Here is a 24952-nt window from a genome sequence, read left to right on the forward strand (position 1 = left end):
CCTTGTGCTGGCTTTCTACAAAGGGGAAACTTTCATTTTTGGTGAACAATCAACGGCCATATGTTCTGATCAGTGGAACCTGAGATAAAGTAATAACTGATGGCTGTCTTGGCTAAAAAAGAATTCAGGATTAAAAAGATGATGATAACAGGTTTGTTTCTTTTTCTTTGCATGTTTTGAAAGTTTGGGGTGAAATGTTAACACAGCAAATATTATTTTTAAAACGTGGCAGTTTTGCAGCAAAACTGTCACTGGACATAGCCCATCATTCTAGTGTTAGGGGTGCATGCAAATAGCACATCCATTAGGTTTGAAAGAGCAAGGCCATGAAAGGGCAAGAAACCATTCCAGCAATTTTGTGATTCATACGTTGCATTAGCTGCAATGAAGCAATTAAGAAATGAGCAATACAGCTGTTAGCTCTTCTGATTCAGGCAAGAAAGTCCCGTTCCCCGCCCCCGTTACTTCTCTGATCAACTCTCTTGGAGATCTATTGGAGATCTCTGTGCTAAATGCACAAGGTGTTTATTTCCTTTTACTCAGCCTTCCCCTCTTTTATTCCCATCTTCCCCCTTGCCAGTTGAAACTGGAGCTCAGGTGTAGTTTCACAGCCAGGGTAGGATTGAAGGCAGGCTAAAAACATTTCCCCTGTTCCCGTGAAGTCCTCCATGTGCCTCTAAAATTCCACCAGATGTTCTTTCTTTTATGCTGCTTGTCCACAAAATCTGGTAACTATGGTGTTCCTAGATCTGGGATTTAAGAATCAGGCCTGGCTTCCTTGGATGGTAGCACAATCTGAGCCCAGTGCAATGTGCTTGTTTAACTGCAGAACTGTCCAACAGTAGCTAAAGATTGATTAGGGCAATCAATTGTTCATTGTCTCCTTTCTCTTAAAAATTTAAGGTGTATCACCTCTTTGAAAGACTTTTTACTGTTGTGCTTAAATTGTTTCATCTCTGCTCCTACTCATCCTAAACTGAGAATGTGCTTGAATGCGAAAAATGTCCTTATTAGTCCTTACTTCTTCTCCCTCTTTCTGTCTATAGATTATCATCATCATTATTATTATTGGTTTCAGAGTAATAGCCATGTTAGTCTGTATTCGCAAAAAGAAAAGGAGTACTTGTGGCACCTTAGAGACTAACCAATTTATTTGAGCATGAGCTTTCGTGAGCTACAGCTCACTTCATCGGATGCATACTGTGGAAATTGCAGAAGACATTATTATATACACAGACACCATGAGACAATACCTCCTCCCACCCCACTCTCCTGCTGGTAATAGCTTATCTAAAGTGATCATCAAGATGGGCCATTTCCAGCACAAATCCAGGTTTTCTCACCCTCCGCCCCCCCATAGACAAACTCACTCTCTTGCTGGTAATAGCCCATCCAAAGTGACCACTCTCTTCACAATGTGTATGATAATCAAGGTGGGCCATTTCCTGCAGAAATCCAGGTTCTCTCACCCCCTCACCCCCCTCCAAAAAACACACACACAAACTCACTCTCCTGCTGGTAATAGCCTATCCAAAGTAACCACTCTCCTTATAACGTGCATGAAAATCAAGGTGGGCCATTTCGAGCACAAATACAGGTTTTCTCACCCCCCCACCCCCATACAGGTTTTCTCACCCCCATACACATTGTGAAGAGAGTGGTCACTTTGGATGGGCTATTACCAGCAAGAGAGTGAGTTTGTCTGTGGGGGGGCGGAGGGTGAGAAAACCTGGATTTGTGCTGGAAATGGCCCATCTTGATGATCACTTTAGATAAGCTATTACCAGCAGGAGAGTGGGGTGGGAGGAGGTATTGTCTCATGGTGTCTGTGTATATAATAATGTCTTCTGCAATTTCCACAGTATGCATCCGATGAAGTGAGCTGTAGCTCACGAAAGCTCATGCTCAAATTGGTTAGTCTCTAAGGTGCCACAAGTACTCCTTTTCTTATTATTAATTATTATTATTATTACTACTGTTATTATTATTGATTAAGATTTTTTTACACAAGACAGAAGGAGGCTGTAATTCTGAGTGGCTTCCTTTGTTCTGTAGAGACATTTGAATAAAACGTCCTTTGGAGCAGAGGACCAGAGAACCCTCCTCACTTGAAACAGGGGTTTGAAGTTCACCTCCTTGGGTAACTTTGATTTTGACCTGAAGACAGGGAATGCCTGATGGGAAGATAAGGGCTAAAGGCCTAAAAGAGTTAAATCACTTGAATTCTTGAAAGCATTAAATCCCTCTGTGGGCTCCCTTGTTTCAGACAGGACATTAGGTATATAAGTATCCTGCTTTTGAGGATTAGCCTGAACTGTAACAGTCCATTACTAATGGCTTCAATTGGCCAAAGTGCACTAATCCTGCTCTGAACAACAACAGCTGCTGCAGCAGGCAGTGCATTTGCATCAAAACTTTCAGCCTTTCCTGCCACCCTGCTTTTAAAATCTTCTTTCAGAAGCTTTAGCTGCTCAATGTTTCACGTCCTCCGTAGCAGGGCAGATGGGCGTAAGGAGGGCGGGGACGGTTATCACTAGGTTCATGAATCAGTAAAGCCCTGCTTTGTGCTCATGCGCTTTTCATGACCATGCCCTCTAGTCTGTTGCGAGGAAGGGAAGTGTCACCAAGCCCTATTTGTGCTACATGCTGCTAACAGGTCTGGGGAGAATTTAAGATTCATTGATTCCTAGGCTGTCTGGTGTCCTATCAGGGTGTAACATCAGCACATACCAAATGTTCCACCGCCTTTGAAAAGACAGCTGTTTCTTCCTTGTATTAGCAGGATTGCAAAAAAAAATAGATTAGGAGATGAAAGGTGGAGCATAGTTATGGCTGGGGTTTTTAAGCTGGTCTTTAGACTTGACATCTTCTTTATCTAGAAATGTGTAGCATGGGTGCTGGAACAATTTGTGTAGTGGGGGAGCTGAGAGCCATTGAACCAAACTGTAAACCCTGTATATGATGGAAACCACTTCAAGCCAGGCTGTGCGGTAACATCCCCAGCACCCCTCGTTCCAGCACCTGGGATATGAAGTGTTACCGTATGTGGTTCTTTAAAGTTTACATACACACACGTAGGGGTGTGTTTGTGTGGGTGTGTAAGCATCTATACATCTGTTTGCAGAAATGAAAAACCTGCTTTTATTACAAAGAATATGACATGCAATAAACGAACCGTATGGCATGTCATTTTTTTCTCCTTCATCATACAGATCTGAAATACACTATTGCCTGAAATTTCTCTATCCTTTTGGAAAGAGTGATTCATTATTAGTGTAGAAAACACCTTTCTTTATTGAACTATGAACTTATTTTATATTGTTTGGGTCAAGGAATGTTTTTCACTTCCTGTCCTCCTACAATTATTTTCACTTTGTGAGGTCTGCCTTCTTCTACCTTCCTAACCCCATGGACTACTCGGTATGATCATCCTTCCCTTCTGGACAGTGTAGTCTCAGCCTTGCCAACTCTTCCAATCCTGTTGAAAATCTCACGGTATTTTTTTTTTTTAAAGCCCCAGCTCCTGCAGTTGTATGATAATGGGATAATCTGAGCTTTCCTTATACAAAAAAATACAAAAATTCTAGTTCTTGTGGTTGTAGAGAGAAGCTGGGGAACCGACCCCCAAAAGGCTGAAAAACCAGAAGGCAAAGAAGAAGACCCAACATCTATTTTCTGTAAACCTCTTGTGATCTTTGAATGCTTTGGGTTGGCAATACTGTAATCTGCCACCCCCTTCCTCCTTGGCTGACCAGGTTTTTTATGCAGAATAATGGATTAGTAAAATGAACCTGTGTAATTTTTAACTTTTCTGTTTAAAATAAGTAAAGGACTTGTATCTGGATCAAAGTTTAACGTGACTCAGGTTATACAGAGAGGCTGTTAATATTTCCCTGAGTCAATGAAGCATTTAAACATGTGCTTAATTTAAAGCACATGGGGTGGGATTTTCAAATGTACCTATGAGACTTAGGAGTTTCAGGGCCCAGTGAAAGTCAATGGGACTTGTGCTCCTGAACCCCTTATGTGCTTTTGAAAATTGCACCCATCCCTAACTTTCATTAACTTCAGTGGGACTTAACGTGCTTAAGTGTTTGCCCCGTCTAGCAAATTGAACACTTTTCCCTCTTGGGTAACACTTCTGATAACTTTTATCCCCTCCCCAGAATAAGCAATATTCTTTCCTCACAGGGGCCTGATCCAGTACCCTTTGAAGTCAATGGGAGACCTTCCGCTGGGCATTGGATCAGACCCCTGGCCCTTCCTTCCCAGCATGGAATTGTTACAAAGTAGCTTTCCTATTTTACAAATGACACCTGGCATCTGACACCCAGACTTTAAATTTTTTTTTCCAGTGCCTTTTTCCTGAGACCTTGCCGGCCACTTCATCTTTCGGAATCTCGTAGGCTGGTGTGAGCTCACGTCCCTGTGAAAGGTACTGTATTGATTGATTTATAGGTTCAAATCAGAGTTCAAAATGGGTAACTGGACTTGTACTTAAAGAACCCTTACAGAATTTCCTAGGGAGGGAAAATTCAAAGCTATTACAATTAAAGTCATGAATCAGTGTGGTAAGCTGTCCACTGCCACACTGGAAGATCTAGCTTTGATTTTCTGTCCTGATCTTTCTCTGCTTCGGCTGGTTAATGCCAGTTAACACTGTGAAGGCAACAGTGTCAGCCCTTTGGACAAGGAGGTGATGGGTGGGGGCACCTCACATCATTTGAGTATCCTGTATGGCTGATTTAAAGATGGGTCCCAAAAGGAATCCCCACCAATGCTCCCCTAGGAGAATGATGGCTGCAACACAGGCCCTGAATGCTGGAGCTATTAAAATGGAGGAATCACCAGAACACAGGAAACCTTCCATTCCCTCCAGTATTATTCTTAGGCAGGCTATAATAAGAACCATAGCTCCACTTGGGGTAGAAAGTAAGATTTCCCACTAGTGGGTAGTAATCAAAGGTGAGTCTGAGGTGAGATCACATCTCATAGCTTCCCAGTTCCGCTGGCATAGGCTTAACATTAATGCTGACAAAAATATAGTATGGGTAATTGTGTGTAAGGGGGAAAAGGGATTCTGAAATCAATGTTACTTTTATACGTGCAAAGATCAGGAGCCGTCAGTTATTAGGAAACCTGTTAGGCAGCCATACCTTTTGGAGGATAAAAGGAGATGCTAGCTGACGCTGTTCCTTCAAAGGTTGCATAGGAAAAGGCTCCCACAGGCTGGTAGAGCCCAGGAATGTTGCAGAGTCTCAGTTCCTGGGTAGAGGTGAGAGCACGACCCCCTCACTCAGAGGTGGTGGTGGCTGGTTTTAGATGGTGCAGCATCTAGTCCTTCTCAGCCAGAAGTGCCCACACCTGGAGGAGAGCCACGAGGGGATAAAATGAATCGAAAAGATATTGAGGAGAGGGGCAAGTGGGGACATGGAAGATCCTACCTGACAGCAAGTGGGGGAAATTTCTCCCCTGTTCTCCAAATATTACAGATAATTTGCTGTATTATTCAGCCAAGGAACATATTGGCACACTATGCATGTGTTGACCACAGTTGAAAGAAAACATACCACCTGCCTAACTTTTCCCATCCAAAATACAGAGTCTACTAACACTGGGAAAACTCACCCACCAAAGGAAACAAAGACCGGGGCCTTAGTGGTGTGGCCACCATTTATTGAATATGTTGAGCAACTCTGCTGTCCAGCAGCCAAAGCCTTTCTCTTCCCCACTCTTTGCAAATTGACACACCCTGACATTTCAGGTAATGAAAAACCTGTAATTAATACTGTCCAAAAATGAATGCCTGAAAGTAATCCATCCTGAGAGGCTTTGAGTTGTACATGGTTCCCTCCTACTGCCTAACTGCATCCTTTTCCACATTCTTTCCTTCCACCCTGCTTTTTCTTGTGTGTATTTTGACTAGAGAGAAATGTAATAGACTCTACTTAGACCAGTGGTCAGAGAAGTGGTGGGAGTCAGTGAAGGGTACTGAAGCTAGGGAAGGGTAAAGTCAAAAAATGGAAAACATGCCATACAGTGATAGTCTTAAGGAGCTCAACCTATGTAGCTTAACAAAGAGAAGATGAAGCGGTGATTTGATCACATCTTATATGTAACTACATGAGGAACAAATATTTGATGAAGGGCTCTTCAGTCCAATAGACAAAGATATAAAAAGCTCCAATGGCTGGAAGTTGAAGCTACACAAATTCAGACGGGAAATAATGCGCAATTTTTAACAGCGAGGGTAATTAACCATTGGAACAACTTATCAAGGGTTGTGGTGGGTGGATTCTCCATCATTGGCAATTTTAAAATCAAGCTTGGATGTTTTTCTAAAGATACACCTTAATCTAAACAGGAATTATTTTGCGGGAGACCTGTGGCCTGGATTATACAAGAGGTCAGACTCGATGATCACAGCAGTCCCTTCTGGCCTCATAATCAATGAATCTATAAACAAATTAAAAGTAAGAGGCTGTCGGTATCCAACAGAGTTGCAGTAAGCATCCTGTTAATCTCCTAGTAATAGATGACTGAAACGTCTGGCTATCTATAGGGTAATCTCACAGAGCAAAGCCCCTCAAGTATGGGGAAAAGGAAAAAAGATTAGATGGTAGAGTTCCTGTTCTAACATTCTCTAGAGGGGACAACATTTATGAATATTCTGAATGAATAAAAACAGAAGTTGGCAGAGCAGAGAGAAAGGTCTGAGCAGTGATATCACTGGAGGGATAAGAAGAAAATAATTTTTTTATTTCTTATTCATTTAAATATTTCATATTCTGTTCTTCCTTAAACAATTACAACGGACATGCTGAGCAAACACAAGCTCCAGTTTAAAGAGGGATTTGATCAATTATCTAGAAGAAAATATAAAGCAATTGCTGATGAAGTTTGTAGATGTCACAGGATTGGTGGGGTGGCAAATGACAACAAGGACAGGTCACTGATACAGAGCAACCTGGGGTCACTTGGTAAACTAGGCTCAAATAAACAACATGTGGTTTAATACAGAGAACTGCAGGATGATTCATCTGGGAACAAAGAATGGAGACCACACTTAGAGTGAGGGACTGTATTCTGGAAAAGCAGCAACTCTGAAAAGGACTTGAGGGTCATCGTAGATTATCAACTGAACACGAGCTCCTGGTGCAATGCTTTGGCAAAAAAAGTCTAACCTGGATGTATTGACAGGAGAATATTGAGCAGGAGGTGACGTTACCTATGTGTGTGGTAATAGTGAAACCACTCCTGGATGACCATGTAGGGTACTGGTGATCATACTTTAAAGAGGATGTTGAAAAATAGGGGAGGATTCAGAGAGAGCTACAAGAATGGCATGTGGTCTAGAAAACATTGTATAGTGAGAGACTAAAAGAGCTCAATCTGTTTAGCCAAAGAGAAGATTTTAACGTGTGACTTGATCATGATATATCAATATACAGGGAGAAGATATCTGATAGTAATCTAACAGGCAAAGGCATTATGAGATCCCTGTTAGGTTTTTTTGGCGAAAATAGTTCCACTTCTATTTTCCAATCCGGTGATTTTTGTACCTCGTTATTTCAAAGATTTATGTTCTAAAAAGGAAGGTTAGGAAGTCTAGTGTGATCACTTTCGCTGAGAGAGACCATTCCATGCAACGGCAGTTTATAGTCAAATGAGATAAAGATTAATTTGGTTTAATTTACCATCTGATAAAATTGCTGCAAATCTCCCGTGGTACAAATGACTTCTGAGATTGAAGCCAATGATTGTCTTAACTCCATGAAATACAAAGGTTCCTGAAATTCAGAATTGGTTTCTTTTAGTGCCTTAAAATTGTTAGCTACATGTACATATACAATACTGGTGTAAGAACACACAAAACTAAAGGTTTGATTTTGTTTTCTAAATTACTCACCAATACCTGACCAATTTTGCCTTCACTTCTGGAACTGAATTTTAATATTAGGACAAAGAGCTTTAGCGGACACAGAAAGTGGCCTTTATGTGTTTGAAGCAACCCACTTTTTTTGCATTTCAAGTGTTGCTTGGTTTTTGTTAATATGATTATGTATTTAACTCAAGCAGAGCCTCTTGTAACCAAGGAAGGGAAAACAGGAGACTCCATGAAGTCCACTAGTGTCCTTGCTATGTAGATGTAATTTACCTGGGAAATATTTAGACACTATTGTGATGGACCCTCTACAAAACACTAAGGTAGATAGTTTATTATGCACTAGAGTGTTGCAGTAATGATGTAATGCCAAGCAGCTGGGTTGAAATGATCCATTATTAATAGAAGGGCCATCCTAATGGTAGTTATTATCTCCAGAATGCAGAAGCATTGGGGCAGGCAGAAGCAATGGAATGAAAAATAGAAAACAAGAGAAACCTACTATCAGATGGAAGACCCCTCTGGAAATCTTTGGGAGGGCAACGTGAGTCACAGCAAAGAGATGAAGAAACGGTCTCCCTACCCAGGTGAAAGAGAGAGAGGAGAATTTTTCCTTTCAAGACTGTGTTCTAGGACTAGGGAGGAGAGTTAATGTATAATCTGAAACTCTAATTTGAATAAAGGTAGCTCCAGAGCAGGGCTGGAAATGGTGGGTAACAAGGGTTCGAACCAGCTCTACTTTTGGTAGAAATGAGAAGCGGGTCAGGAGACTGGGCCTAAAATTCAAACTGGACATCAGGGTGATTGTCTTCTCTCCACTGCTGATTTAGAAACCCTGCTGTCTGTACCCCTCTAATGAGTCGTAAGCTGACAGGTGTGATGTTTAGTTCAGACTTGGATGAACCTAATAGCTTCACGCAAGAACAGTATTCATAATGCTTATTTACTGGTGCCAGCTTCTGATGTAAAACTCAGAATAAATGGCTTTATTCTTTTCCTACCACCAGCATCACATTACTACGAGACTGGTAGGGGTCTGTTTGGGATCGTGCTCTGGGGGCCCAGTGTTCAAATGTGGGCACCGAAATTGGGCATGTAGTTTCTGCATTTGGTTGCTCAAATGAGCATTTATGTGTTCAAATACCTGTCTCAAGGCCTTGATCCAGTGCCCATTGAAGTCAATGGAAAGATGCTTCTTGACTTCAGTGTGGCCTGGATCATACTTTTATACTGAGTGCCCCCTTGAGTACCCTCATGATGTTTGAGTACCTGATTTAGGTATTCAGGTTTAAAAATTGGTCTCTGAGTGTTTATTTCTCCTCTGTCTTCCCTTAGTTCTTCAGGATCCTTTAGAAAAAGGACATTTGAAGAAAGCTTCTGCTTTTGATAACTTTTACCCAGGAACAACTTTTCTGCTTGGAATGGTTATTGTTTCCTCCCTGCCTGTGGCTTGTTACACTTTCTTGCTGCTTCTTGCCTTTAAATTAAAGCATGTTATATGGATTAAGAACTGGCTAACTGACCTCAAAAAGCAGTTGTCAATGGGGAACCATTATTGAATGGGGGTTCTTCGAGGGAGGGTGCTGCATAGGATGGTACTAGGCCCAAAGCTATTCAACGTTTTTGTCAGTGGTCTGCAAATCAATATAAAGTCACTGCTGATAAAATTTTCAGATGACACAAAGGTTGGTGGAGTGGTAAATGATGATGAGGGCAGGGGTGTCATATGGTGAGATCTGGATTGGTTGGGAAGCAGATCTCATGCATACAAAATACATTTTAATACAGCAGAATGCAATTATACATCTAGGAACAAGGAATGCAGACATACATACAGAATGGTAGTCTGTATCCTGGACAGCAGTGATTCTGAAATGGATTTAGGGTCATAGTGAACAAGCAATTCAGCATGAGTTCCCAGTGCAAAGCTGTGGTAAAAAAGGCAAATGCAGTCATCGGATATATAAAAAGGGAAGTAGTGAGTAGGAGCAGAGAGGTGATTTTACTTCTGTGTAGGGAATTGGTGAGACTGACACTGGAATATTACATACAGTTACAGTGTCTGCATTTTAAAAAAGATATTGAAAAGCTGGAGAGGATACAGAAGAGAACCACAAAAATGAATGAGGGCTGGAGAAAATGCCTTACGGTGAGAGAACCTAAAGAGCTCAATCTGTTAACTTGTCATAAAGGAGTTAGAGATTACAGTATATAAGTACCTTCATGGGGTGAAAATATTGGGTACTAAATAAAGGGATAGCAAGAACAATAGCTGGAAGTCGGAAGCCAGAGAAATTCAAATGAGAAATAAGGCACATTTTTTAAGTGAGGGTGAACAGCCATTGGAACAAACTACCAAGGAAAGTAGCAGATTCTCTAGCTCTTGATGTTGTCAGATCAATATTAGATGTCTTTCTGGAAGACATACTTCAGTTAAACACGGGTTACTGGTCTCAGCACAGGGGAAACTGGGTGAAATTGAATGGCCTGTGACATTGGGGAGATCAAACTGGATGATCTAATGATCTCTTCTGGCTTTTAAGTCTATGCATCTATGAAGTTAAGCTCCAGTTTTGCAAACACTTAAGCACATGTGTAACTTTACTCACAAGAGTAGATCCCATTGACTATGTGTCTGATTAAGTGCTTGCAAAATCTAGGCGGTAGGACCTGATCCGCCCATTGAAGTCAATGGAAAAACTCATATTGACTTCAGTGGGCATTGGATCTGGTCCTTATATTGTAAACTCTTTGTGGCCAGAGTCATGGTCATTTTGTGTGTGTGTATTCAGTGTCTACCAGAAGCAGGACCCTGATCATGCTACCATAATACCAATAATTAATTAATTAAGGCTGCACCATTAGTACCAGGTCTACCAATATCTGATTCCGTCTGAAGAGAGATTTTAGTAAAACAAATTATTTAACACCCCTTGGATTGGTTTGTTTGTTTTGTAACTGTAAATATTCATTAAAGTTCATTGTCTAATGTGGAACTGAAGCTCTATGGGACCAGGGCCATGTCTGCTTTGCCAATCTGTACAGCATCATGCAGATCAATAGTGAGGAAAATAACGTATGAAAAATGTTTCTGAGCAAAAGACTTTTATTGCCTGACTTCATGAAACTTGTGTGTCAGCAACAGCACCGATGCTTTTGATCAGTGGTGTCAGGACAGTTTACAGAGTTACTGTTAGAGTTGATGGAACATAGTGAGAGAAAGCTCAGGACACCTATTTGGATTCATGGTAGATGTAATTGAGTTTGAAGGTATGTAAATGGTATATGGAGTGAGAGTGGGGTTCCCAAACAGCACTGTACTATTAGACATGCAGTATAAAATTTCCTATTACATTTTAAATTCAGTAAGGGATGTGATTTAGCCAAAATGTTCAGACTCTGCTATGGTGACTGTGAAATACGAGCTAGAGAGAAAAGGAAGAAATGGAGAATATTTGGATCAAGAGATAACATCTATTTTTTCTTGATAGGAAGTCCATATGAGAGATGCTTAAGCACAAGCAAGTTTTCTAGCAGCTGCCAAGGTATAGGACAGCTATAGGATTTAAAATGCTCCCTGGGCTGTCTAGAGACCTTTCGCCTTTATATAGGAGGGGTAAAAATTGACCCACCATGAAGGTGAATAATCCTCTTTGCTTCCCACCCCCACATATCCTTGTTCTTCAACTCTTGCTGCTTGTGACAGCAGGCTGGCATTCCATATTGAAGACCCCCTGGCTGGCAAGAGGGAGTGATCTGCAGGCTCGTTTGACAGCAGTCATCAATAAGAAACAGAAATGTCACTTGAAAATCCCTTTTTTTCTGCCTACAAAGGGAAACAAAACTTGTGAAGGTGAAATGCGGATGAGAGAGAACTCTGAAAATATACGAGCAGCAATTTGAGCCCATGTAAGAGCTTTGAGAACCAAGCATTTCCCTCTGCTGCCTGCGGCATGCTCGCCTTCTGAATAAATGGACACAAATCAGACGTCAAGAATTATAACATTCAAAAACCAGTTGGAGAACACTTCAGTCTCTTTGGGCACTCGATTACAGACCTAAAAGTTGCAATTCTTCAAGAAAAAAACTTCAAAAACAGATTCCAACGAGAGACTGCTGAATTGGAATTAATTTGAAAACTGGATACAATTAATTTAGGCTTGAATAAAGACTGGGACTGGATGGGTCATTACACAAAGTAAAACTATTTCCCCATGTTTATTCCCCCCCTCACCCCCCACTGTTCCTCAGATGTTCTTGTCCACTGCTGGAAATGGCCCACCTTGATTATCACTACAAAAGGTTCCTCCCACCCCCCTTTGCTGGTAATAGCTCAAGTTAAGTGATCACTCTCGTTACAGTGTGTATGGTAACACCCATTGTTTCATGTTCGCTCTGTATATAAATCTCCCCACTGTATTTTCCACTGAATGCATCCGATGAAGTGAGCTGTAGCTCATGAAAGCTTATGCTCAAATAAATTTGTTAGTCTCTAAGGTGCCACAGGTACTCCTTTTCTTCTGAAACTGGTGTCAATACTAAATGCTGGTAATATACTTAGAATCATAGAATATCAGAGTTGGAAGGGACCTCAGGAGATCTAGTCCAACCCCCTGCTCAAAGCAGGAAACCAATCCCCAATTTTTTTTGCCCCAGATCCCCAAATGGCCCCCTCAAGGATTGAGCTCACATCCCTGGGTTTAGCAGGCCAATGCTCAAACCACTGAGCTATCCCTGGCACTGATGGTGTCTGTATGCATCCGATGAAGTGAGCTGTAGCTCACGAAAGCTCATGCTCAAATAAACTGGTTAGTCTCTAAGGTGCCACAAGTACTCCTTTTCTTTTTAAGTCTCTAGGGAGACTCCTTGTCTCATTCCGCCCTCTTGCAGTCTATAGTGTCAAGTCACAATGTTGCTAGTGTCCATAAACAGTGTTTCAGAGAGGCAGAGAACAATATGGTCATAAATTTATTTTGGGTAAGTAGCACCTAGGTAGCTCAGTCATGGATCAGAGCCCCATTGTGCAAGAGGTTGTATAAACAAGTAATAAAGAAGTTGGTCCCTGCCTCAGAGAGGTCACAGTCTAGGACCTGATCTTGCGCTGATCACTTCTGTGCTCTCCCAGTGCAAGATTAGGGCCTAGGCAAGTGCTTTCACTGATTATCATGGGACTCGCTGTGGGAGGGTGCTGATTGCCTCCTGAAGGATGTTGAGCACCCTCAACTCCCATGGAAGGCAAGCGGAGATGCAGATAATCAGTTCCTCACAGGATCGAGCCTTTAATCCTCTGTCTTAATAGGTATGCAAAGGAGTGAGCAGAGTTAAGTTTTTAACCTAATCAGACTACGGATGTTGGCTTTATTTATTTTTAGGAACAAATAAATTCATCATTTCCCTGAAAGAAATAAGTCATTATTTTCCAAATAGACTTCACTGCCCACATATCTTTATAGAAAATATGAATAACAATGTTTAATTATGATTAAGGATGGACTGAAATTCCCATAGCACCTATTTAATCAAAAGTAGATGCTCTCTGTGCGGTGCAGTGTTTTCATGCTGTGTTATAGTGACAGTAGCATGTTATTAACAAAACATAATAGGAAAAGTTTTATGTATAACTAATGCACCCTTGTTTTGTAGGTTACAAGGCTGGATAACTATTGGAATTGGCTCTTACTATCATCATTCTGCAAGAAGCAATCGTATAAATGTGACTATAGTGTGTATTGCTTTACCCACTCTTCAGCTTCTACTGTGGCTGAACACCTCTTCCAATTACTCACTATGTGGCTTGATGCTGTAATAGGGCATTTCATAATAATAATAATAATAATACCTAGTTCTTTTATAGCACTGTTCATCAAGAGAACTCAGAATGCCTTACGAAGTATCATTAACCCCATTTTACAAAAGGGGAAACTGAGGTATAGAGAGGCAAACTTTGCCCAAAATCATCTGGCAGGCTAGTGGTAGAGCTGAGAATAGAAGTCGTATCTCCAGAGTCCCAGCCCAGTGCTCTGTCCACGAAGTCACACTGCTTCCCATTTGGTTCACCTCTACTTGGGGTTCATTAGTAGCGCTCGCTTTGTCTGTGCATGTGCCAGAGGGTTTTCATATCAGTGATGTTGATCAGGCACCATTTGCCAGAACTAAATTAATTTTAAATAAGAGATGCACAAATATAGTGTCTTATGTTATCAGATTTCTTCTGGTAGCATCTTTGCCAAATGCATAAAAGTATGCAATTAACGGCAGCCCATTAGATATAGTCTGTTATTCTGAAAAGTTTATTTCTAAAGTAGCTTGACACTGTATTCATTTGATTTATCTGTTCTACAAAGATTTTGTTTCATTACCCTTGAGAAGAGTGAAATGTTAAGTGAGAAATATTTCATTCCTTTTTTTCCATAAAATGGGAACTGCATGAGTGAAGTGTCATGGTAGAGAAAAAAACGTATTCTTGTGGCGAAGGCACAGGGATGGTGCTTAGGAGATCTAGGTTTGATTCCCAGCTCTGTCTCAGACTTTCATTGGTAAGCTACTTATGGTTCTATTCTGCAAAGTGCTAAAGCCCTGCAAGTTCAGCCTAGAATCTGAAGGTCAAGATGCACTCTATTCTGCCCCACCAGAGGCAATCAGAGTTTAAAGATTCTGTTGATGATGGGTGAAGCAGAATACAAACCAGCTCTGTTCACAAAGCTGTATTGGCTGTTAAGTACTAACAGGAGTGAAAAGTAGCAAAACCATATTTCTGTTAGATGAATACTGTCACAAAAATGAGCAGGTTTGACGCTAAGTAAGCAAACAGGAAGCCTATCGAACTGATTTTTCATTTTTACATAGTCTCCTTTCACAGTAGGACAGCAGGTTAAGTGCTAGGTGTCTTTCAAAATAAATTCTTAGCCTTCTAGTTGCCAATCAAAAAATGTGTTCCTCACTGATCCAGTCTAGATGTGCCATACACCAATTAAAAGGTGCACCAAAATGGCTTTGGTTTTTCAAATTGGTCACTTGGTGTCCAATCCTTAGGAAATGCTTTACAACTCCTGCTAGGAGTCACCCAGCCTCCACATGTACAAATCCAGGGAATGTTAGTAAGATCATCCATCTGATGACGGTTGTTGGGATGAAGCACAAGGAGTGGTGCTCTTTGAGGTAGCCATGAGCAAGCCACATGAGGGCTTACAGATCCAAGCCACATGAGGGCTTACGGATCAAAGCCAATACTTTGAATTGCCGTGAGGAACAAACTGGAGGTGGAGGCTGAGTTTACTGCATAGATGTAGTATTCTCCATGCGAGAGATACCTCTGTCATTCCGCACTATCTGAAAATTGAGTGATCTCCAAGGAAACTGCACTTCACTAATCCCATCTGGAGGGGAGGTCACAGCTGCTGTGGTCTGCAAAGGTCAGTAATGCACTCTGTGTTACCACTACTACTGGGGAATTACCTTTGAATAGAGAACTTGGTCAAAGTTTTCAAAAATGGGTATTCAACGTTTGGCTTCTAAATTTAGGCACCTCATTATGTGGTCTGACAGTTCCTGCTGTAAGGGGGGTTGCAACAACAGCAAATTGTTAAACTTTTAAAATTAAACACATTTAATGAGCTCCAGCTGGCTCCTTTCCCTCATGGCATGTGGAATTGATACTGTTCCTTGTTAACAGACCCCAAATGACCAAGGCTTGATTTCACCAGGCATCACTGAGGTCCTTGACAGGCTACAACCCAACATACTCTGAGGATCTCTGCAGGCAAAACTGGTTGCACCATCTGAAACTCACCTAGAAAGCACCAATCTCATAGAGAAAAATTTCTAATAGGGGCCCATCAAAGTGAATCATTTCCCAAATTCCACCCTCTTCTCTTTTTTTTTAATGGCTGTGAGAATTCAGCCCCATTGTGGTTCTTACACTGTGCCCCGTCATGGTAGCTAAGCATTTTCCAGTAGTCAATTCAGTTCTTTCCATCTTTCTCCATTCTTGTTGGAGGAATATTGCATGTGGATTTTTTATTAGTAGCATTATTTTTAGTATTTTATTTCATTTACATGCACCGTGTTGTTTGTTCTTATTCTTGGAGGCCAGGTTGAAGTGCACTGGATATTGCGGGTGTTCTTAGGTCCAGAAGGATTTTGCTTGAGAATCTTGACCCAGGGCCTTAGAAAACTCTCATCTCCAGCTTTCCCTCTTTGACTGGGAACTGCCAGATGTGTGAGGCAGGCATCTCCCAAATGCTGAGGGCACAAATTTACTAACTACTGATTCTATAAATTAACTTACAAAGTTCAACAAGAGAAGTGTAAAATGGAGAGCGCTGCAAAGACTTATCTCGTCAAAGCTGAGGCAGTCTACAGAGTCAGCGTGGTGGTGACTCAGCAGCACCCAGAGAATCTTTTCTTCCTCGGGAGAAAAAAAAAAAAAGCAGGGGAAGCTTTAGGCCTGGAACCAGCAAAGTGCTTAAGCACATGCCTAATTTTAAGCGCATGTAAAACAAATGTAAGGGAGAAGAATATCAGTTCAGTATTATGGATTCTCAGCTTCCATTTACACATATAAATAAAGTGCTCAGCATGTGGGGTACACATTGGGTGCTGTGAAAATCTGGCTATTGGTGTTACCACAGGAGCGGCTGCGTATTGAGCATGTTTAGAAACATGTCCCTTATTTAGTTGCCCAAATGGCAGCAGAGCTCTTCTAAAAATCCATCCCCTATTGTGAGCGATGAGCTGTTTTGAAAATCTGTGCCCTAGTGCTGAGACGTGACATGGAGAGCACCAAGAGGCAAAATTCTGAAACCTCACCTCCCAGGTCACGCATAGGTCAATTTGTCTTGGCTGACTTTGCCCCATTCATGCAGAAATACATTAATTTAGTAGCAGGAGAGGCTACCTGCTCTTTAAACAGTTTCCTAACCTACAAAGAAGTGTGATTATGCTGAACACACATGAAAAATCTAAGAAACCCCTAGCCCCTTCAGCCATGTCTTCACTAGAGATTGAGCTCGAGGGCTGCATCAGTTGTTCCCACCCCCATCCAGATGCCAACCCCCTTGATGGTGTGTTACTCATGGTATTAATTAAGGTAGCATGTTGGTGTGGCCTAGGGCAGACTTTGAGTCAAGCTGCCTTGATTGTAGCTGCATTGTGGTTTCAAGTTAGCCTTGTGACAGAACAGTCTCTGGTCACTAGTCATAGAATCATAGAATATCAGGGTTGGAAGGGACCCCAGAAGGTCATCTAGTCCAACCCCCTGCTCGAAGCAGGACCAATTCCCAGTTAAATCATCCCAGCCAGGGCTTTGTCAAGCCTGACCTTAAAAACCTCTAAGGAAGGAGATTCTACCACCTCCCTAGGTAACGCATTCCAGTGTTTCACCACCCTCTTAGTGAAAAAGTTTTTCCTAATATCCAATCTAAACCTCCCCCATTGCAACTTGAGACCATTACTCCTCGTTCTGTCATCTGCTACCATTGAGAACAGTCTAGAGCCATCCTCTTTGGAACCCCCTTTCAGGTAGTTGAAAGCAGCTATCAAATCCCCCCTCATTCTTCTCTTCTGCAGACTAAACAATCCCAGCTCCCTCAGCCTCTCCTCATAAGTCCTTCAATGCCTCCTCCACTATCTGACTGAAAGTGGGATGGAACTGTAGACTTGGAATGGAAAGGAGATGGGGCCTACTTTTCCCTTTGGTGTTGGCCCCAAGGCTCTGAACAGGAACCTGTATAAGGATCTGATCCAAAAACTATTGGCGTCAAATAGACTCTGTTGTCTTAAGTGGTCTTTGAATCAGGCCCTAAGCCCAGTTGCTGTTTAAACCAGTTTATAACATAGTTGGCTGTCCAGTCTAGAAGAAAAGGATTTTTAAAATGACTTTTGTATGATGTGTCCCTATCGCATTTTAAGTCTAGCTTAATTAGAAAAGTGCTTAGTGGATACTACTCTTATATATGGCTTATACATGCTTAATGGATACTGCTGTTCTGCATGGCTGAGTGGATACTACTGTTATGCATGGCTTATAGGTGCTCAATGAGTACTACTCTTCTGCTCCACCTCATCTAAAAATGGACTTCACCATTTTAAACTTTGCTGTAAGGCGATGGGTTAAAACAAAGGAGGAGCAAGAGGGAGTGCACCTTCCCTTCCTTTGCTGAAAGCAGAGGGAGAGCTCCCTGTCCTCTCTTTGGCTTGGGGAAACAGCATACCCCTACAGCTTCCCCTCCTCCTTAGCTGGTGTGGTAGAAGGAGCCCCTTCTCTTTCAACCTACTATAGCCAGGGTGCAAGGCTTTTGTAGATGGGGCATTTGGGGAAAGGAAACTACATAACCCTATAGCCCTGCCCATTGCCAACCCCCCACAATACAACGAACATCTTGTTTCTTGTTATGGCAGCAAGAGCATATGTTGTAACACAGATGACGTGATCGGCAGCAAACAAGGTGAAATAGCGGGCAGCTTTGAACAGCAACACAGAAAGAGAATTGACTGTGGGCTGTTTCTCTACATGATGGGATTTCTCTATATGATGGGCCAGATCCTAAAGGTTTCTCCACACTTGGAAATTTACATAAATAGCTGTTCTGGAGCTGGTGTAAATTGGTACAGCTTCAATAGAGTTCTGCCTACTTATACCAGCTGAGGACCTGTCCTGATATATCTACAGCCAGGTTCATCATAATGTTCTATCGCCTTTTTTAGAAGTGAGCAGTAGCAAATGACACTTTTTTCATATAATGTAAAAAATGCACATCCCAGTTCTAAACACACTCTGCCTTTCCATCCGTTCTTGCCCCCCCGCAGCATCCGTCCCTTTCACAACAATACAGTTGAAACATGAGGCTGTCTCCTGAATCAGACAAAGATCTTCTGGTTCGGGAGATAAGAGGAGAAGAGAGCAATGTGTTACACAAAGCAAGATGCAAGAGGACGAGACGTGTTTAATGGAAAAGAATGGAATATGAAGGAGATAAAAGAATTGGACAAGGGGAGAATGCTGAAATACCAGAAGGAGAAGGAGTGAAAACAAAGAGGATGAAAATTGGAGCAAAGACAGAAAAGACCTGAAATAGAAATAGGGTAATTTTTAATAGGAATGCCCAGCAAGAACTGACGGGCCAGTTTCTCTGCTTGTGGAAACTGATGGGGGTCCATCTATTTACATCCATAGGGAATATGGCTCATCATCTTGTTCAGACACTGCAGCCTGACTTTATGCAAATGTTTTCCCCATCATCCATTGAACACCGAGTTGATAGCAATGGTTTCCTAAGCTGAAGGGCTCTGCTGCTTATTCAGGGCAGCTGCAACCACAGCACTCCTTGTTCTTGCATGTGGTGGAGCTCAGTAATGCTGCCAGCTTGCAGCCCACCTGACTCTTTCCTCCAGGGGCCCTCACGGGTAGGTCAGTGTAACTGGCACTCATCATGTGGCTTGTAGCGTAGATCAGAGTAGCAGTACTTTCATCTGAAAAAAACCCTACCAATGCTTTTCAGTTCCTGAGTGCCTTTCATCCAAGGATCTCAAAGAGTTTTGTAGGGCTGTTAATTAAAATTAAGCTTCAAAGCTCCACTGTGAGGTAGGTCAGTATTATTATATCCATTTTGTACATGGACGGGCAGGGGTGCTGGAACTAGCGGTGCTGGGGGTGCAGCAGCACCTCCTGGCTTGAAGTGGTTTCCATCATGTACAGGGTTTGCAGTATGGTTAAATGGCTTTCAGTACCCCCACTATAAAAATTGTTCCCACGCCACTGAAGGGAGAGGGGAAAGGAGGCGGAGTGAGTCACACAATAAATGTCGGAGCCAGGAATAGGGCAGGCTTCTGGGTCCTGTCACCTGGACCACACTTGTGGAGGCAGTACACGTAGTGGCCTCTAAATGTTACTACATCAAAGGATCCACCCAGAGCTGATCGAACAGCCTTACTGTTACAGTGTTGTATTGTCCCTTCCCCAGGGGTACATACTTGAGGCCTGACTGAACATTTGCCTTCTGTTGTCTCCTGGTTCACTGCTTGCGGTTCTAGTGAACTAGTGCTGTTCACTTGGCCTAGAGCTGCACTGGCTTGTGTGTGTGTACAAGTGCCCTTGGCTGAAAGCTAACAGATCTGCTCTGATTCCACATGGCAGTGCCTTCTACTAAGGGAGCTGGTGAAGTTCACGGGGAACTGACTGCCTTGGATTTGAATGGCACTTGCTTGTCTGCTTGAAGCCAATGGAGATGATCATTGATGGTATCTGGAATAGTGCCCCGATTAAGCTTCAGTGGGAGCCTCTGCCCCTTCCTCTCCATGTCTTCTTCCCAGCATCTGGGAGGGGAATGTAGGATGTTTTCCTTTTCTCTACCTCCTGGTGTGGAAGGAGGGACTTTGGTAGCTATAGTTAATTGGCTCATCACCTTGTGTGCTCCTGCAGTTGGCATCCTAATTTGTGTGAGGTCAGGCTCATTTCAGACATGGACTCCAAAGAGGTTTGAGAACCTTTAGAGACCCATACTGAGGTTCATTATTCAGTGCAGTAGTCAGGGGCCAGCTACCATCCCGTTGACTGGGGGAGAGAAAATTAATGTATCTTTGTGTGTTCCTGATAATGCCGAGAGGCCTCTCGGATACCCCATGGTGGTGGGCACTATATAAGAACCTGGATAGGATGGGGCATGTTGAGAAGCCTTAAGAGTTGGCATCAGCTGCCAGGTTTTTGGTTGTCAGGGATTCACCCACCATGTTACAGGAACGTGGTCGGGTGTGTGAGGAACCAAGCCATTTATAATCCCATACACTAACTTGGATGGAGAAATCTTTCACAAAAACAGTTTGACCTATAAGCCTGTCCAAATTCTGCATGGGCATGATCCCGATTCCTATCAAAATCTACTGAAGATTCCAAGGCTTAAATTTGGAAACAGCAACTAAGGGAAGAGAAAGTGCAGAAGCAGTTTGTCTGATGCATGTCAGAGACCATGACATTTTAGCCCTTCACATAACACAAGAACTAGGGGTCACCCAATGAAATTTACAGGCAGCAAGCTTAAAATAAACCAAGGGGAGTACTCCTTCACACAAGGCACAGTCAAACTGTGGAACTCCTCGCCAGGGAATGTTGTGAAGGCCAAAAGTATAACTGGGTTTAAAAAAATTAGGTAAGTTCCTGGAGGACAGGTCCAACAATGGCTATTAGCCAAGATGATCAAGGAAGCAACCTCATGCTCCAGGTGTCCCTAAGCCTCAGACTTTCAGAAGATGGGACAGGACTACAAGGGATAGCTCACTTGAAACTGCCTTGTTTTGTCCATTCCCTCTGAAGCATCTGGCATTGGCCACTGTCAGAAGACCAGATTCTGGAATAGATGGACCATTGGTCTAACCCAGTATGGCCGTTCTTATGCTCTAAAAAGCAGAGTAGGGGATTCTGAGATCTATCCCTGTTGTTGCCATGAATATCTGAATATTTGACCTATAAGCCTATCCAAACTCTCCCCATCCTGGAAAAGTTCTGCGTTGAAAAAAAAAAACAGTTTTACTACATGTTGCCTTTAATTTCTCTCAGAGTGCGAGGTAACTTTTACATCTTCCAGTGCAGGCTTTAGAATATAATGACAGAATCCTTTCGTCATGGTGAAGTATTGGCAATTTAGTAATTTAGTTCCTAGCTCTTGTATTCTTCTCATGTCCTGTTGTGCTCAATATTCTGGATGGCGCAGAAGCTGCAGTATAAATCCTTGACTTGGCAACAGAAGTTCCATCCAATTATCTCACTGACTGGTCTTTATTACACTTCATCTACTTTTCTGATTTCATTTCAGATTTGCTATCATCTATTCCACGAGTGGTAAGGACAGGCATAGGTGTTTGTAGATACAGATATATGTGTTCGTATGTATACATATTAAATACGTACACAGCTATGCTTTACTGTGAAGTACAAAGCCCAGTTGTCATCCTCTATGGGAGTGGGCTGCCACTGCTTTTTCCATCGCACCCACCCTTAAGGTGCCTCAAAGAAACAAACAAACAGAAATAAATGGATTCAGAAAGCATGCATTCCTGCAATTGTTCAGAAGTGAACCGGTTGACTTGACAAGTTCAATTTTGAAAGCAATCTTTTTCGGTGAATGGAAAGATAACAAGTGAGAAATCCAGCACGGGAAACAAAGGAGACTCAATTTACCAACTGTCAGACATGTGGCATTAACTTTGAGCAAAAGGAACACCAAATTCTGTGATGCTTGAGACTTCAGTGGAGCCCAGAAGTGAGATACAAGTGTTGGAAGGAGGAAGAGGAGGGGCCCTTGGGCTGCTAGATTTTGTTTAGCTCCTTTAAAAAAAAATTTCTCCATTAAGGGGACTTTTCTTGCATGGAGGGAAAGCTCGCAGCATAGACATAGGAACAAACAAGTTAAAAGGGATGGGGAGCAATGAACCTTAATGGAAGAAATTCTCTTTCTCTCCTGTTAAAACTTCCTACTGGATTGAAGGCCCATTTCGCTCCAAGTGCTGTTCCTTTCAGAGAAAGTTACGCTTGCTGATTCCTTCCAGTCTTGTTTGGAGGAAGAAGAGGGAAATGATGGGGAATGGACATGGTTCCCATTTACAGTTCTGCTCTTCTTACCTGTTCTTGATTATTACAATTCAAAATGGCATTTCCCTTAAGAAAAGCTGGCAAAGTTTACAAACTATGGAAAAAAAAAAATAAGAAGATGGACTACACACTGGCTTGTGTACAGATTTGGCTGTGCGTAACAACTGTTCAGCAGCACCATGCCATATGCCATTTGTGACAAAGTTCCAAGCCTGTAATTGTGGGTCCCGCGCTTCCTGGCGGATCCAGGGGCCTCAGAGACTCACTAAGGCCCCAGTGTGACCTTCCTTTAACAGTGTAGTGGCCAGTGTCACAGCCTATTGAGTTACTTTCATCACAGGCCAGTGTGGGAGATGGAAAGGGGAAATACCCCACAGTCTTTGTTGCTCCATAGAGCTCAGTAGGCACAGTTTGCCCTCCTGAATGGACTGAGTCTTGCTTCCCCTCTCAAGGGGATTTCTGAAGAGTATTGGGGCGGGGGAACCCGGGCCTGTCCTCTACTGTGGGTTCCAGCCCAGGGACCCTAAGGGTAGCAGCTGTTGGTGGCTTTCCCTCCACTGCTAAATGCTGCTTTGATTCCCTGGGCCACTTCCCCCGTGGTCCCCTCTTCTTAGCTTCACCCTTACCTCAGGATACAGCAATGCTTCCTCCTCCAGCTCCTTTCACCTGGGCTCTCCTGAGGGAACTGGAAAGGAGAGCTTTTAAGCAGTCTGAGTGAGACTTTGATTGATTCCACCTGTCTCCATTAGCCTAATGACCTTAACTGGTTAATTGGTATCAGGTGTCTTGATTGGCCTGGAGTAGCCTTTGTTTGGCTATCCAGGGAACCAGGGACCTGCTCATCCTGAGGCTGATATACCTGCCTTCCACCGCTCTCTTATATGCTTCTGGTCTGACTCCGTCACACATTGTAAATCCGTGCCCGCCTCAGTTGTTTGCTGGTGGCTTCTCAGATTTACACCAAGTCACTTCCAAAACTACCCACTGGCTCACGAATCTGGGACCAACGCGGCTACAACGGCACTACATACATGATCTGGATTTGGTCATTTGAATGTTGCTAATCTCCTCTCTTGTCATACGACAGAAGCAGCAGCAGCATCACAGACACAATAGCCGCCGAAGTTTACAGAGCACTCTTTGGGAATACAGGTGCATGTTTTCCATTAACTCCAGTGGGAGATTATGCCACAAATAGCTCTACCAAAAACGGTAATTCTGCTGGTCACTTCCTTTGTGGCACAACTTCTGTGGACAGCTATATGGAGAAGTAATAGATTTACATGCAAAGGACTAGATCCTCAGCTGCTGTAAATAGGCATAGCTCCATTGAAGTCAGTGGTTGTATGGAAATTTATACCAGCTGAGGATCTGGCCCAAGAACGCTAAGAGGTGGAATATTACTATTCGGGTTATAAAGAAAGGGTTCCCTCTATATATGGTACAGATATTTTTGATTGCACTCCGATATTACTTTGAAAATGACATTTCCAAAAATTAGGTTTTATTTGTTTTTAAATGGGAGAGGAGAAGAGGCATTAAATGAAAGCTTAGATTTGACCAAAATTGAAAGCTTAGGTCTCTGTTCTCAACAGGAGATGCTTCCTACTCACTGTGAGTAAATGTATTTTTCAGGCCCTGCCCTGCATGTTGGAAACCTTGACACAACAGCATTTGGATGTGGGTGACACTAAGAAAGTGAAATGGGACCTTAAACAACAAGGGAAATTGACCAGAGTAAGTTCTGCCCTAATTGAGCGATGTGCAAGGAGGAAATGGCATGTTGCTTGGTGAAAAGTAAGACTCTGATCCTGCGAATTGCCCACGGATCTCCTCACCAACAGAGATCAGTCCTTAGATATTATAACTTTTGTATCAGATTAAATCTTATGGATTTTTATTCATGCTTAGTAATTAACAACAACAGCAACATAACATTGTGCCTCATATCAGCATTTCCAGTTTTGGTGTGGCAATAGGAAGTACAGAACCATTTTGTCAGATGCATGTTAGAGACATGGCATGTAGAGAAGAAGAGGAGAATTATTAATTTGTAATATACAGAGAGTGGCTTGGAGAGGATTCTCTGATGTGGTTTACAAACAGTTAGTAGTGTGCTGGCCTTCCGATGGAGGCAGAAATGCATTTACAGGGCAGGAGCAGCCAGAGCAAATCAATAGCAAATTCACGGCAAGATGAAAAAATGAAGTGTTAAAATGGTTAGGGTTTCTACCAGAGTAGGTCTGAGTTGAAGACTGTGATAAGCGTAAGTACTGGGGAGGTATTTGGACTTGTGCTAGTAATTCATAGTGGCACTCTGAAGAGCAGCTCCTCTAATGTGGTATTGAAATTTGCATATGATGCTGCTGAGAACAATCGTGTGTTGGGAAGGAAATGGACTGTAGGAGAGGTGAGGAGTGAAGCTAAAGAAATAAGAGGCTCTTCCAGCGCACACTGTCTTTTCTCTCTGAGATCCTAAAGACAGA

The 24952-nt window shown here is 42.5% G+C and overlaps 1 protein-coding gene across 5 annotated transcripts in view; it reads left to right on the top strand.

Annotated features, from left to right (window-relative positions):
• Positions 1-24952, top strand: part of TSPAN4 (tetraspanin 4) — a 647139-nt gene that overhangs the window by 238891 nt on the left and 383296 nt on the right. The window contains exons 3-4 of one of the 5 annotated variants that reach the window (XM_043547930.1): positions 4356-4435; positions 24102-24203. The exons of 3 other annotated variants lie outside the window; for them this stretch is intronic. In XM_043547930.1, the coding sequence (XP_043403865.1) occupies positions 24114-24203 (90 nt within the window). In that variant the 5' untranslated portion in view covers positions 4356-4435; positions 24102-24113. The remainder of the gene's footprint in view (positions 1-4355; positions 4436-24101; positions 24204-24952) is intronic. One more of the 5 variants, XM_037899602.2, reaches the window with a different exon arrangement.

The sequence above is a fragment of the Chelonia mydas genome, chromosome 6 (assembly GCF_015237465.2).
Source record: "Chelonia mydas isolate rCheMyd1 chromosome 6, rCheMyd1.pri.v2, whole genome shotgun sequence".
Taxonomy (NCBI): Eukaryota; Metazoa; Chordata; order Testudines; family Cheloniidae; genus Chelonia; species Chelonia mydas.